The sequence below is a fragment of the Cucurbita moschata genome, unplaced genomic scaffold (genome assembly GCF_002738365.1).
Source record: "Cucurbita moschata cultivar Rifu unplaced genomic scaffold, Cmos_1.0 Cmo_Scf00208, whole genome shotgun sequence".
In the NCBI taxonomy this organism is placed as follows: domain Eukaryota; kingdom Viridiplantae; phylum Streptophyta; class Magnoliopsida; order Cucurbitales; family Cucurbitaceae; genus Cucurbita; species Cucurbita moschata.
Window position 1 is genome coordinate 17,148 of NW_019268724.1, and position 16,100 is coordinate 33,247.

At 36.9% G+C, this 16,100-nt stretch overlaps 1 protein-coding gene across 1 annotated transcript; it reads left to right on the forward strand.

The window, feature by feature from the left end:
* Positions 1-288: 288 nt before the first annotated feature.
* LOC111440399 (serine/threonine-protein kinase EDR1-like) lies at positions 289-12,561 on the forward strand. Its single transcript, XM_023077515.1, has 14 exons — positions 289-1,006; positions 1,700-2,113; positions 2,513-2,616; positions 3,970-4,238; positions 4,319-5,119; positions 5,325-5,365; positions 5,773-5,841; positions 10,452-10,552; positions 10,692-10,770; positions 10,850-10,948; positions 11,301-11,369; positions 11,463-11,512; positions 11,883-12,059; positions 12,153-12,561. The coding sequence occupies exons 1-14, from the start codon at positions 557-559 to the stop codon at positions 12,286-12,288; spliced, it is 2,859 nt and encodes a 952-aa protein (XP_022933283.1). The 5' UTR covers positions 289-556; the 3' UTR covers positions 12,289-12,561.
* The last annotated feature ends 3,539 nt before the right edge of the window (positions 12,562-16,100 follow it).

Consider the following 16,100-nt stretch of genomic DNA (forward strand, 5'->3'; position numbering starts at 1 on the left):
TAATTATAATAAATAGATAATAATTTATATGTATATAAATTTTATTTTTGACAATATTTTAATTCAAGCAAAACCTTATGCCACATTGGCAGATTGAAATTGCTGCTACGTTGGCAGCTTATGATTGGGCCGTAACCGTCAGTGCGGTAACAGTCAGCGCGGGTCCGTTGATTTGAAGAAAGTCAATTTTGTTATTATAAAAATGAATTTCGGCCACTTCCTTTATCCACACGCTTCCACGTGTGAAGTATCTGAGTACACCCACATTGTCGGATATGGGGGCGCGTGTGTAGAGAGACATTTTTTTCTTCACGCGTTCATTCGTTTTCCTTCCCAAGTCCCAACCATTTCCTATTGACCGTCGTAGCCAAGAAAAGCAACAGCACGCAGAGACACAGAGAGCGATGAACAGAGAATTCTGAATCGGATTTTGAGGAGCAGAGAAGGTGAATCGGTGTTCTTAGAGAGAGGAATTTGAAGTTGGAAGAGCTGGTGAGTGATTCAAAGTGGCCGAGAAAGTGAGAGAAGTGTGGGAAGGAGAGATTGGAGAAGAGGGATGAAACACATTTTCAAGAAGTTTCATATCGGAAGCAATCACGATCCGAGTCGATCCAACGAGAATCCGTTGCCCGTAGCAGCGTCGTCGTCGTCGTCGTCGTCGTCTCCATGTGTTTCTGATAATCGTCCTGCAACTGCTCCCGGCCTCACTTCTGGCAACTCTCCATTGAGTCCTTCGTCTTCGCCGTCGCTGGCAACAACTCCTCCAGGCGGCGGAAGTGTGACTCCGGTTTCGGTTGCTCCCAATCGGTCTGATTACTTTTCTTCAGAGGAGGAGTTTCAGGTTCAGCTTGCCCTAGCTATTAGCGCCTCCAATTCGGACTTTCGGGATGATCCGGAGAAGGATCAAATTCGTGCTGCGTCGCTTTTGAGCTTCGGTAATCATCGAATTGATTCCACTGCCAGAGACCAGGGAGATGCTGCCGAGGTGCTCTCCAGACAATATTGGGTGAGATTCTTGTTTTCTGGGGAGTTCATTCGACCATGTTTTCAGTATTGGCATAGTAAACAGAATTAATTAGATCAAGATTCAAGGTTTATGCTGCTAATCGACAACAGTTACATCTCTGATCGTACGTGGTCACTGCATTAATTATTAATTTGACATTATAAACATATTGAGATGACTGAGATGGATTTCGAATTATCATAATCTAATGCATCATTCTTGTAGACGAGGATTTAGTATATCTTTTTTCCCCAAACAGTTTTATCGTGTCTAGGATTGTTCATTTAGACTAACTACGTCAAGGACCGAAATTAAAAAAAATTACCCTGAACATAAAACCACTAAGCACCTGCACAATCGGAGAGTTGTTTGGCTCATGGGAAAAATCAAGACACCCTTTGGAAATAAGTATCTTAGAGAAGTTTAAACGAAGCATATTTGAAACAGAAAGTGAGAAATTAATTGTTTTAAGCTACCTATATTTAAGAAAACTAGTTGGGTCGTATGTTTGCGACTCTTCCCTAGTCAATCCGGGAGGTAACTGCTGCATCAATATGTTGTAAATTCTACACTGGTGGAGCTGGACTTGCCACAACCTTGTCACGTTGCTCTGATATTCTTTTTCTTGCTACTCTGCACTGTAGGGTCATTCAGTCTTTTAGTAATACTATTTTTTTTTTATTGCATTTTAAGGAATACAATCTGCTTGGCTATGAAGATAAAGTGGTCAATGGGTTTTATGATGTCCTCTCCACGGATGCAGCAGTCCAAGGAAAAATTCCATCTCTATCTGATATTGAAGCAAGCTTCGGTAGTTCTGGCTTTGAAGTCGTGATGGTCAATATGACTGTTGATCATGCATTAGAAGAGCTAGTGCAAATTGCTCAATGTATTGCAGATTGCCCTGGTACTGAGGTGAGGGTTTTGGTTCAAAGGCTTGCTGAGCTTGTTATGGGACATATGGGCGGACCTGTAAAGGACGCCCATTTTATGCTAGCAAGGTGGATGGAAAGAAGCACAGAGTTAAGGACTTCTCTTCACACCAGTGTATTGCCTATTGGTTCCATCAATATTGGCCTCTCAAGACATCGTGCATTGCTTTTCAAGGTTGGTTGACTCAAATGACTCTTAGATATCTGTAATATCATGCAACCGGCCTTTACTGAGTAGTACCTTATAAGACCATGAGCTGTCATAGTGGTTTATGTTAGAGATTTCCTCTATGAGATCGCTTGTTAAATGTGATAAAGGATGTGGTTTTACTGTCAATATGAAGAACTTGAAAAAGGTCGATTTTCTTTCTTAATTATATTATAGCGTCAAAGTAAAAGGCCCTAGAGCCCTAACAAGGTGTCAGGAAAATAAAATGGTCTGAGTGTTTCAAGTTCTGAGTATACTGTTTTTGGTGATATTTTGTTTTATAAATTATTTAAAGTTTTATTATTATTATTAAACAAAAGATTTACTGACATTATATGAGCATATCCGTTTCTTCCTTGGCTATAGGTGTTAGCTGACAGTATCAAGATGCCTTGTAGGCTTGTTAAAGGTAGTCACTATACAGGTGTCGAAGAAGATGCTGTGAACATTATAAAGTTGGAGGATGAAAGGTGCCTCTTCTGTTCCATTCATCATTAATTTAGGCTTGTTAAAGGTATTTTTGAATTTATAATAACTGGGCAAAAAGTCATGTAATCGATAATATTTTGTTTGGGTTAAGATGTTCATAGTTATTGAAGCTTTCTGAGATAGTTCGTTCCACCCGGCACTTTCACAGTTTTGATTTTAAGTTTTATCTTGGTTTATAGTTTTCTTCAAGTGTCACAAGTATACAAACCTTGAAGTATCATCCATATTTCATAAAAGATCTTCCTATTCCGTTATCTACTAAACTATTTTAAAGCCGACATTATTGGGTTTGTCTAAATGAACTTGAGATTGTCCAACAGAGAAAGAAAAAGGCTAAACGGTAAAAAATTTGGAAGTACCAAAGACTCAATTATTACCATCCATAGATCAAGGACTAAATTGTGACTTCTATGAAAGTCGTGAGAACCTAAATTATTTTTAACCTATAAGAAAATCACTCATGCTTTTTATTGGTCAATCTAATATCAAAATATATTAAGCTTCCCAACATAAAGTCTTAGATCCGCCATTGATAAGATTGATGGATATCAAAGATATAGTTTTCACTACGTCGAATCTTGGGGTTTAGTTAGGCTAATTTGATTGAATAATGTCAGTTGACTCGTTAAGCTAATGTGAAATTTCTTCATCCAGTATTATGCATGTATACTGCATCATCCTCCAAAAATACTTTTTTTTTGTTTTCTTTTCTTTCTGTATGCGTGAATCTCCATTAGGATATCATACAATTGCATCTTGAGCTTTAAACAATATTTTGGTCATCTTAATGCCTCTATTTTAGCCCCTCTGATGTTTTGTCTCCAAGTCGGATTCCTTGTAATTTTTATTGCTTCCTTTGTTGGATGGGTTATTATGTTTGTGGATATATTCCAGTAAATGTTAGTCTTTAATTCTTATGGTGTCCATTAGCTGTAATAATTATGTTATTCATCTAAAAAAAAGCTGTAATAATTACGTTACCATTATTGTTGGTTTCGTTGCTTAATAGTTGGTCTTTCCCTGTTTTACACATTCATTCCATTTGCCTTGCTTAAAGTTGGATCATTGTCAAGAAATTCTATTTTGAACAAGTAACAGAACTTTGTTGAGAAATTGTATTATTATCAATTGGGAAGCTCTTATACCTCCGTGGCAGTTGTTGGGGTTTCTTCCATTTGGGATTTCAGTTGTTCAATAAAATGACAATTTTTTTCTCCTTAAAAGAAAAATAAAATGCGACTGTTAAGTAAAATTAGTCCTAAAGGGCACTCATTTAGTGTTGCGCACACTTCTATCAAAACCAATTGATATGAGTATTTAATTTCTGCTTTCAGGGAGTTTTTGGTTGATCTAATGGCAGCTCCTGGAACACTTATACCAGCAGACATATTAAGTGCAAAGGATACTACTTCCATTAAGCCTTACAACCCTAAAGTAAGCAAAATTCCTTCTCTTCACCACTATAATGATGCTGGAATTTCTTCTACGAAGCCAACATCATTACTTGAGGAAGGCAGCAGTCAAAACTTTGAAGCAGAGGCCAGCTCACTGGTGGATGAGAAACTGAGCTATGGAAGGACAGAGTCTGTGCCGTCAAGCTCAGGTGCGTAGTATGACATTTACGTTATTTCTCCAGTACCTGCTAGAATAACTCCATATTAATCGGAGATTTTTCCTTGTTAGGTACTGAGACTTCTCGATACAAAGGGGCCCATTTTGGTGATAGTAATGTTAGACTGAATGTCAATGTAGTTTCACTTGGTCAAAGCTCCGAGGATTCCAAAAATCTTTTTGAAGATCTTAATCCTTTCCAAATAAAAGGAACTGGAAAAAGTTTCATTCTTAACAAATCCTCTGACAATAAAATTGAGGAGCTTCGGAAACCCGCTATTGGACATGCTCCTGTGCCGTTATGGAAAAACCGGGTTGTTTTCAATGCAGTTCCCAAGAATAAAGAGTATGATTACATGGAGGGCCGTTTTCCAAGAACTAATTGTAGACCTAATGATCATAATACAGCATCGTCTTTTTCTGCAAGCTCTTCTGTCTCTGAAAATGTTAATCCTAGTGGTTCAGGAATATCCATTGACTCGAGGGTATCGAATAGAAGTGCTGAAGTTGGAAGTTCTTCATCTAATATGAACTCATGGTCGACATCCACAATGATAGAGTCTAATATTTTGCCTTTGATTGACGAGCAGAACAGAAAACTCAATGGAGCATATTCTGGAAATATAGACATGCAGGATGAAAAGGTAGATGCCGTTGTTGGACGTGATAATTTAAGCAGATTTGATAACCGTAGAAAGTTCACATATGATAGATCTGTTGGGACCAATTTGATATTGAAGGATCCGGGAAGTCCCAGCATATTGATTGATCCAAGTTCGAGGAGTAGGTTTGAGCAAGTTTATGATGACGTGGATGTAGGCCAATGTGAAATCCAATGGGAGGACCTCGTTATTGGGGAAAGGATTGGACTAGGTAAGCTATGGCTGATCAGAATTTTATATTTCACAAACATTATAGGGCTGAGGTTGGAAATAAAATATAATTGCTTCATTCCATGGTGAAACTTATTTATAAATTGCTCTCTCTTTCAATTGTTTAAACCTATGAAATAGTTTACCTTTAACACCTTGGAAATCTTCATTTTTCCCTCTTTTAATTCCATGTTTTCTATATATAGGTTCATATGGAGAAGTCTACCATGCTGATTGGAATGGCACAGTGAGTTATATTAACTATATTTCTATGTTTTTGTGTTCTGTAGCCAGTCTACCAATATTAAGCTTGGTACATTCATTTTTGCATTTTGTTTTTAGCTGCAATAACTTGTCTGATCCAAATTACTACTATTAACTCTCTCCTTATGATAAAATGCTTGAAATATTATGTTGAAATTGTTAAACTATCAGTAAACCCTGATTGTTTTCCAATTGTTTAACCATTAAACCTGGAAGTTTGAACCAATTAGTTTGGTTGTCTTAACACCCCACTTGCTAATTAGTTAGGTTGAAATATTCCTTCCTTGCTCTTATGGTCCTCTTAAATTTATACAGTTGTGTCTGCAAGTAATATCAAACCGAATGTCTTTTCCAATCCTAACATCTTGATGTTAATTGATGGATTTGCAGGAGGTTGCTGTGAAGAAATTCTTAGACCAGGATTTTTCTGGCGCTGCTTTAGCTGAGTTCAAAAGAGAAGTAAGTGGAGCAGTTACTTCTAGAAAAATAGACTTCTCAATGCATAACTTAATGGAAGAAATTTACATGTTTAATAGTTTGTCTTATGTGATCGAATCTACTAAAATAATGTACCGTATGTGATAGAATGTTGATTAATTATGGGAGGAAGAAAGCTTTGGTAGACTTCTGCTCTCTAAGGATTGGATTGGAAGTCTTGGGGAGGTAGACAGTTGATGAGCCTGAGAGTGACTTTGGATCATTGGCCTATTATTTGAGTCCTAAAATTGGTGTCCGAGCCCCTTTTGGTTTGAGAACATGTGGCTAGAGCATCCTTCCTTTAAATCCCTACCCACCTACATGATGGAATGCTATGATTCCAGGTACATGGGAGGGGTATCGTTCTGTGAGGAAATTGAGTTCTTTGAAAAGGATCACTTAAACTTTGAATCGAAACGCTTTTGGAGACATTAGGATTAAGAAACAAGAGAGCAAACTTAGCTCAAGCTCAAGGCATCTTCATATCACACAGAAATATGTGATCGATTGATTTATTGATGAAAAAAGGAAGAAGTGGTTGTAAACTTGCACCGACGCCATGGACCCACATAAAAAATTAGGAAAGTCAAGGAAGAAATTGTGGTGAACAACGAGATGTACTAGAGGCCAATGAAGAGGTTTATATATCTAACTCACACTCAACCAAACATAACGTATTCAGCAAGTGTTTAGCCAATTTATGCATGATCAACATGAGCCTCACCTTCAAACATTGTATAGAGTGTTATTTACCTGAAAGAAACTTGAGGAAAAGGAATTTTGTTCAAATAGAACAATTCTCGTTGAGCACAATTCTCTGTGGGAAACACTCGCACTATTTATTAAGACCAATCAAGAAGAGATTACAAGACACTTTATAGAATACTATTGCTTTGCTTTGTATTTCTTGAGATGAAAACCTAGGTAGGGTAGAGGGGTATTTATACTAATAGGCTAGACAATCTATTCCTAAAATTTCTCCATCTTTTTCCTAAAATATTTAGATATCTTTATTCCTAAAATACCTAAATCACTTTCCTAAAATATCTAGGTATCGTTATTCCTAAAATACCTAAATCATTTTTCTAAAGTAAATATACAATGAACTCATATAATTATTGGGCTCGACCCTATTGGGCTAGGGCGATAACACTCCTCCTCAACACTAGTTATTCATTGCACTGACAATGTAAACTCTAATGTTATCCCTTTTGTAAACAAGTCTTCCACTTGGTCTTCTGTTTTGATTTGTTGCATTTCAATTTCTTCCATCAAGACTTTCTCTCTAATGGAATGGTTGTGCACCTCCACATGCTTTATTCTAGCATGAAACACCAGATTTTGTGCTAGGCGAATCGCAGATTGGTTGTTACAATGAAATAGTATTGAATAGTCAATTTTCTGGTGCCAATCTTTCATCAAGAGTTTCAGCCATGTACTTTCCTGAACTGCTCCAATCGCTGCTCTGTACTCTGCTTCTCTAGTTGACAATAATATTGTTGATTGTCTTTTGCTACACCAAGAAGTTGCTCTCGAATCGAGCTTGACCACATACCTGGTGCTTGATTTTCGGGTATCGTGATATCCTGCATAGTCAGCATCACGGTATCTAGCTAGCTTGTAGTCTTCGCTTCTTTTCTACAAATGATCATAATTGATTGTGCCTTTGACATATCTCAAGGTTTGTCGAGCTGCATCCAAATGAGGCTTCTTTGCACTTTGCGTGTACTGACTAATGACTCCAACTCCATTCTCAAATTTCTTCGGTTGGTCCATGTAGAACTCTTTGTTTAACTCTCTGTGCAATAAGCATTCTACATATCCTTCTGCCATAACTTCCAATCTCTTTTTATCGCAAGTACTGGAGGAACTTGTATGATAGTGATATTCGTCACTAAACTAAACGTTTCATCTTAGTCTAGTCCATATTCTTGAGAGAACCCTCGAGCTACATATTGAGTCTTGTATCTTTCGATTGATCCATTCGAGAGACACATTATTTCGAAAGCCCACTTGCAAGAGATGAATTTGATATCTTCTTGTCTTGGTACTAGTTCCCAAGTTTGATTATGCTCCAGGGCTATAATTTCTTCCTCCCTCGCTTTCTGCCAAGCCAAGTTTTCTGATGCTTCTTCACGTCTCTGACTCATTAACTCTATTTTCTACTCTGGATTTGACTTTTGAATTATTTCTGACTCTCTAAGTTGTTGAGGTGCCATTTTCTTTTCACCAGGTTTGCTTTGTTGAGTCACTTGTTGCTCATCAACATTGGTGTCACTCAAATCTCCAGGCATGTCAACATTTAAGCTAATGTGTACAGTTTGCTCCCCGTCTTATGTGGAAGAATTTCTTCAGTGTTGTCCAGGCCTGGTACTACTTCCTTATTTAAGGGCCACCCTTGCACCACTTAGATCGTCAATTATGTGGTTTGAGCATCCTGAATCAATGAGTCCTAGCTCGTCTTCTTCTATGACACATATTGTCTCTGCATCCCATTCCTCCTCAATCTCTATGTTGGAGGATGCCCATTGCTTTCGACAAATTTTTTCTTGGACCAACCATCCCTGGACATGTGACCCTTCTTCCCGCAATTGTAGCAAATACCATCAAATCTGTTCCCTTGAGGACTCTTGTTGTCGTTCTTCTTAGCTCTCTTAGGTTGTGCAGTTCCCTAGTGACTTCTTCCTTTGTTACCATTTTTGTATCCATGTTTTGTAGACGACGTCTTGTTGCTCCGAATTTCACTTGTGTATAGTGCTTCTTCTTCACCCTTTAATGTGATGTCTCCCATTTGTTTAGCCATGACTTCTTGATTGGCTAACAAATTTTCGAACTCTACAAGTGATGGTTGAGTGGGTCATCCTTGTACAATGACAATGAAGCTTCTATATTCTGGTCGCAATTCGTGGATAATGATCTTCCTCATTCAATCCTCTCCAATTGCAGACTTCAGGTCTAGTTCAGTAATCTCTCAGCAGATCGTCTTGACATTGTGGAAGTACGGAGCAATCGTCATATCACGTTGTGAAATTGATAACAACTCATTCTTCAGAAGTTGTAGCCTTGTATCGTTCTTCTTTGAGAACAACATCACAAACGTGTCCCATGCTTCTTTCGCTATCTTATCATCCCACATATGCTCTAAATCTCTTCTTCGATTGTGATCTTCAAGGCAAACATTACTTTGCCTACTTTGATTCTCCATTTGCGCAAGGCACCGTTAGGATCCTCCTCTGGTGGCGTAGTTTCACTCTTGCCCAAGATCTCCCAAAGATCATGTCCTTGAAAATAGAACATCGTCTAAAAAATGAAAAATGTGGGCAACATGCTCATTGCAGTTACCCCCGTGGGAATCGCCCATCGTGTTGGTAATACCTCAGTAATACCAAACAAGCTCTTTCGACACAAAACTTACAGAGTCACAGACTACTCACGACACACAGAAACTCACTCACTAATAATCTCAAGAAATCGTCTTTGATGTGGAAGATCAGAGAGCGCTGCAACCACAGAGCATACTAAGAATTCTAAGAGATTAGACAACCTACACCAACCTTGCTCTGATACCAGATTGTTGAACACAACTAGGTGAGAAACACTTTGTAGAATACTATTGCTTTGTTGTAGAATACTATTGCTTTGTTGTAGAATACTATTGCTTTGTATTTCTTGGGATTAAAACCTAGGTAGGGTGGAGGGGTATTTATACTAGAGGCTAGGTAACCTATTCCTAAAATTTCTCAATCGTTTTCCTAAAATATTTAAATCATTTTCCTAAAATATTTAGATATCTTTATTTCTAAAATATCTAGGTATTTTTATTCCTAAAATACCTAAATCATTTTCTTAAAGTAAAAATATACAGTAGACTCGTACTACAATTATTGGTCTCGACCTTATTGGGCTAGTGATGATATTTTAATACTACGGTGGGATTTTATGTGAGGTGATTTGGTAACATGAAGATGTACAGTTAAAAAAACAAAACAAAACAAAATGTGGTGGTTAATTCATCTGCCAAATAAGAATTTCAAACTATTGCATGAGGGCTATGTGAGCTCCTACGGTCAGAGATAATCCTTGGTTACTTGCAGAATAAGAGAGAGCCGGATAAAATTGTACTATGACAACGAATTCAGCCGTCACGATTGTTCATAATCCTCGTATTGAAATCGACTGACATTTTATCAAGGATAAACTAGAGAAGGGGATAGTATACCTGGGTATGTGCCCTCATGACTACAAATAGCAAAACTAGGAATGGATGATATCTTGCCCTCATGACTCATTTCTTCACTCCTCAATCCACCCTTAATTCTCTTCAATAAGACTATCACTCTTCTCCAATGAATCCAATGCCCCCACCATTTAGAGAACTAAGATTCTAGTTCTATATGGCTAATGGGGCAAAATATGAAGTTTTCATGAAGCATGTTGCTCCATATGATGGTTAATTTGTTTTCTTGGAACTAGAGAAATGCAACTTAATTAACAATAGTTACAGGGAATGATCATTGTACTTGCATTTTGTTTGAGTTATATCTACAATCAGCCATCTTTGACAATGAACTCAAAATCTCTTCTGCTGTAAGGTACTGATAATGCGGCAGCTACGTCATCCAAATATTGTTCTTTTTATGGGTGCTGTCACTCGTCCTCCTAACCTTTCCATTGTTACTGAGTTTCTTCCAAGGTATAACTTAAATTTTGCTTTAAATAAATCCCCATCCCTCCCTCGCCCCTAAAAGTAAGAGGAAGAAAAATGTTTAGATCATCTAGACGTGCTCGCCTGTTTTCTGGACTGAAATTTTCCTGATGCCATTAAACTCCAGAGGAAGCTTGTACCGGATCATTCACCGACCAAATTGTCAAATTGATGAAAGCCGCAGAATAAAAATGGCCCTTGATGTGGTATGACTAACTTTGAGTATCTTATTCGACTAATGTTTGAGTAAAATATCGTCGTCTGAATTCGTTATTACAATGGCAGGCAAGGGGCATGAATTGCTTGCATACAAGTAATCCAACAATTGTTCACCGAGATCTGAAGTCACCGAATCTTTTGGTTGATAAGAACTGGAATGTAAAGGTATAACAACTCTCCTACTGCTGATGTTTTACGGCTATGGTCTATTAATTGAGTATCTTATTCAACTAAGTTTGCATTTTGTTTGAGTTATATCTACAATCTTTTGGTTGATAAGAACTGGAATGTAAACTTCCTCCCATCGCCTACAATCATTGTTATTAGTGTATCTTCATACTGAGATTTATATAATTTTTTATTTTTTAATATTATTTTTATGTTTTATGGGTATTATAACAAATAGAAAAGAAATCGATGTGGAATCCTCCAATTTACTGATATATCAGCAGGCGTTTTAATCGGTGTTTAATTTTATTGGTTTTCTTCCTTTTTCTTTCTTTCTTAATTGGTGTAGGTATCAGATTTTGGGTTGTCACGCTTGAAGCACAGTACATTTTTGTCATCCAAGTCAACTGGAGGAACGGTGAGAAGCTGAGAATGTTGATTTTTACTTTAAAACATTTCCTTCAGATTTTTCTGTAATAAATTGGTCTCTCATTTTGTTTCCATGTGTTAGCCTGAGTGGATGGCACCAGAAGTTCTCCGGAATGAGCCTTCAAATGAGAAGTAAGTTGGAGTTAAATGTTATTTCTCCATTTTTAGTTCACGTTTGAGCATGAGATCTATGTTATCTATGTTACGAATCACGACTCTCCACAATGGTATGATATTGTCCATTTTGAGCATAAGCTCTCGTGGCTTTGTTTTGGGCTTCTCCAAAAGGCCTCGTACCAATGGAGATGTATTCTTACTTATAAACCCATGATACATTCTCTAAATTAACCAATGTGGGACTCTCTCCCAACAATCCTCAACAAATCTATATATCGGATCTCTCATTATAGCATCAGATCACATACTAGGTTGATGGTTGGTTGTAAAATGGGAGGTATTTTCTGTATGTCAAATGTGGCTGAGATGTTCTCGAAATGCATAGGTGTGACGTTTATAGCTTTGGAATCATTCTATGGGAACTTGCTACATTGAGACTGCCTTGGAGTGGGATGAATCCTATGCAAGTTGTTGGTGCAGTCGGTTTCCAGAATCGACGACTCGAAATACCCAAGGAAGTGGATACCACGGTTGCAAGGATTATCTGGGAATGCTGGCAAACGTAAGTCATTAGTGTGTGTTTTTTAGCACTCTTTTCTTCTACATATCAAGTTAATATTCATGTTCCTTTTGTTTATGCTTCTCCCTGCCCCAGCGATCCAAACTTGCGCCCCTCATTTGCACAATTAGCCAATATTTTGAAGCCACTGCAGCGGCTCGTCATGCCGCTGCATTCGGACCAGCCGAGTTCATCGGTGCTGCAAGAGATATCTGTAAATTCTACACCTTGATTGGAATGCCTCATTTTTTTTGTCAAGTGTGAATAAGGAAACTGTTTTTGGTTTCTCTTGAGTTGGGGCTGTATTGTATATATTTTTTTTAAATGTAAAAAATAAGTATTCAAAGAAAGGGAAAGGAAAGAGATAGAAAAGGAAAAAGGTTGTAGAGGTAAATTATTGTTAAAAATGTGATGCTGTTGCTACCAAAAGATGGTAGCTCTCACCAAAGAATCCTGAACACTGAATTGAATTGAATTGAATGGAATGGAATTTTTCATTTTGCAATTTCACCGTTACATTGATCTGATGGTCAAAATTAAATATATTTTTCAGTTATATCTTAAATATATTATTTAATATTTACTTACCTATAGATTACTCTACTTTTAAGTCTACACTTTAGTCACGAAAGTTATAGATATATTAACTATAAGAGTTATTTTCACATTTGCAAATCGAACGGCAAGTTTTTGTAGACCGTTTATAACTCAATCAAGATTAAAATTGAGTCAAACATGATCATCTAATTAAATATTAATATTCTCATTTAACAAATTAATAAAAAAATTAAAATTTTTTTTTATTAACTTATGGCTCTAGCTTGTTTCAGCCTTAGATTATAGACATAATCTAAAATTGGTTTGGACGAATTTGGGCTCTAAGCAAACATAGCTTATCTAATTCATTTAGGCGGTTCTAGAGACATGCATCCATATTAGATTTTCCTTAACGAAGAATTCTCCTTTAGCTTTGTTTTTGCTCCACTCGTGCGTGACACTCCTTGCTCGTTCCGCAGCATACCGAAAAAATCAAGGTTTCAAAAGTAAAAAAAAGTGGATTCCCTTTCGTGACCAAGAGTCCATCCTTAATCCAAGCCGAGATTTTAATTTCCTTAGCTTAGTGCAAAAGGCTGATGCATGTCCTTTTTCAAGCCCGTGAGCTAACCTATTATGCCAAAGGACAGCTTCTTTATCACCTCGTCCTAAAACTACATTTGCACAATGGGCTACAACAACTGAGGTTCCATTTAAAACTACAAGTCATTGTTAAGAGTATTGAGCTTTTATTAGATTTATGACTCATTCCATAGGTATAACATTCAATTGGATGTTTGAAACATGGATGATATTCTATGATACTCTTTCTTATCTTTTTCTCGGTAAATAAATAGGCTGAGGAAAAGGTTTAAGGTTGAGTCTTTCCTTCCTGTTCGGTCTCTCTCTTTCCTTTATTGGGGAGTTTCTTGAGGCCCGCCGCTTTCTCAATATCAAATGGAAGCTGTAAAGATGCGAAGCAACTTTACCGACAAGTTCAGGATCATGAATCTCTTTTCTTTACTCGAATATCAATAAAGAGAATGCGAAAAGAAATTGATAGATGCCTGGTCTTTCTTTTTGTGCTTTTCAAGACTAACGTGCTCCTCGAGATATGAATGAGACCCGTAAAAAACCCTAGGGTTAAGGTTTTTCGCTTTATCTTTTTAGTCCTTTAGCTATTTTAAGTAAATTTTTATTAAGAATGATGGCTAAATAGTTATGAAGACACTCTTGCTAAATAGATAAGGAGTAGAATTGTGTTAGCCACTTTATAATGCTAATCCTAGCAGGATACTCTAATTGCGTCATTTCTAAAAATAGCTGGATGATTCTGTAACATATGAAAGTAAAAACATAAAAATAATTAATGAGCTAAATTCGAATTATTTTCTTGTGGTTTTTTGTGAGGTTACTATCGGCTAAATTTGAATTTTTTTTTGTGCTAGACTCCTATATTATAAAGAAAGAAAAAAAAAAACTTTGTACCTTTGAATTAATGAGCTAGCAATGTGAAAAAATTGACGAAACCACCGAAACTACCTGAGTTCCAGTCACATTTTTAAAATTTAAAGTGACGAAAGTTAAAATTTGTTGATTTTGAAACATATGATAGATAAAAACACAAAAAAATAGTTTCATTGTCGGACCATTTATGCTGTATTCTTCATCACGTTACAATCTATGAAAGCCTAACCATCTACATTTCACTAGAACCCATGAAACACACAACTCTACTACTTCAATTTTCATTTCATGTGGAGCTTGATGTAGCGGTCGAAGCTGAAACATTACGTGGGCTATTGACCAAGTAAATACCTTTTTTGGACTTTTTTAAAAATTTATTTGTAGAAATTGCTTGGAATTGAACATAAACCTTAAGATGACTAAGAAGTAAAGTAAAAATAGAAGAGTTAGGCCAAAAGCACAGGACTTGAACAAAAAAAAATATTCCTAGAGTCGGCCTACATTGCAATCCATGCTTCGAACTGCTCAAAAATTAGGTCGTGACACAAACGTGCCCACGATTTCTTCATTAAATTTGTTACATTCCCTCCTTTAAAACTAAAGGAAAGGTCCTTAAGGGACAAATTTGTATATGGGTGTCCAATTTCCAGATGAAAGCACTCAGGTTCTTGGTGAACTTTCACACGATTTTCCCTTTCTTTGGACAACACGTTACAGCCTCAACTTTTTCATAAAAACATTAATCTCAATGCCACAAAACATCAAATCCAACTTCCATTGCTCGCCCTGTGGAGGAAGAACACAGTGACCAACACCGCGCGCACGAGGGAGGTTTTGTTGAAGGCTGAGGTTAGAGTTACGAGTTTTTCTCTAGATTCTACTTGAAGAGATCTACAAGATAGAACACGAAATATGAGCTGTGGAAGAAATAAGGAAATAGAAAACGAGTGGGTAAGTTTTGGAAAAACTCGAAAACTTTGAACGCTCGTAACTTACTCAATTGTATGATGCTTAGAGAACCTATCATTTAGAGAACCTATCATGAGTACAGAGGTCCACAGTTGTACAGTAGAATTTGTCAATGTAACACCCACTCATCGATAATGCGATTAACAGGAGTTACTATCGACAACGATAACAAACTCTGATATCCCATCATAAATCTCAAAATATTTCTAAAAATCTCCAGTAAAACATTTAAAACCAATACTTTTAAAAACTTATAACGACCAAAGTAAATTCTTGACAACGAAAGCATAATTACATATACGACCCAGACATGGATTCTTAGTAGTCTCTAGCTCGCTGATCTCGTCCTCGGTTGGCCTACATCATCTAAATCTGGAAAGAAAGTTATAATAATTTTGATGAGTAATTAGATTACCCAGTAAGTAGCTAGCTTATCGTACATGAGAGTTCATAACTAATCTTTCCAGGTGTTTTTAAGTTTTATTTATCATTGACTCTTAGTTTCTTTTACTAGGGTCATCTGTTTATTAATGATGTATCTCAGCTACCTCCAGCTTAGGTTATTGACTCTCTTTTGATATGCTTATCTAGAATTTTCGGACTCGTATGTAAGATTCGCTCTCGGTCAAATACGGCCCATCTACTAATTTCTCTAGCGGCCTGTTTATCTCATATACCAACGGTCAGGAGTACTCATGCTCCCTGACTTAGCACACAGCGCGTTGGTCAGGAACTCCGCGGGAATTAGTAAACTATCAACTCATATAAATAAGCCATAGCTCAACATCCAATAAGCATATCCTAGAGTCATAATCTTTCCATTAACATGCATAACATACTTACATCTATTGCATGCTTTCATACATGTATCATGTTCAACACATAGAACATTCTGGCAATCATTTATATCATGCTTATATCACAGGCAAGTAATCACAATATACAATAACATTCAATATCGTCAAAGCTCATCTTAACATACTAAGCTCTTAATCAGGTAAACAACATACTCACATGTTGTAAAGCAAGTTAAGAACTAGTTCAAAGTTCGATATGCTACTTACTTGGTTTCGA

Coding starts and splice junctions, on each gene's coding strand:
- LOC111440399 (XM_023077515.1), top strand. CDS start 557: ATGAAACACATTTTCAAGAAGTTTCATATCGGAAGCAATCACGATCCG. Junction 2,617..3,969: donor ATAAAGTTGGAGGATGAAAG/GTGCCTCTTCTG, acceptor TTCTGCTTTCAG/GGAGTTTTTGGTTGATCTAA. Junction 10,771..10,849: donor TAAAAATGGCCCTTGATGTG/GTATGACTAACT, acceptor TTACAATGGCAG/GCAAGGGGCATGAATTGCTT.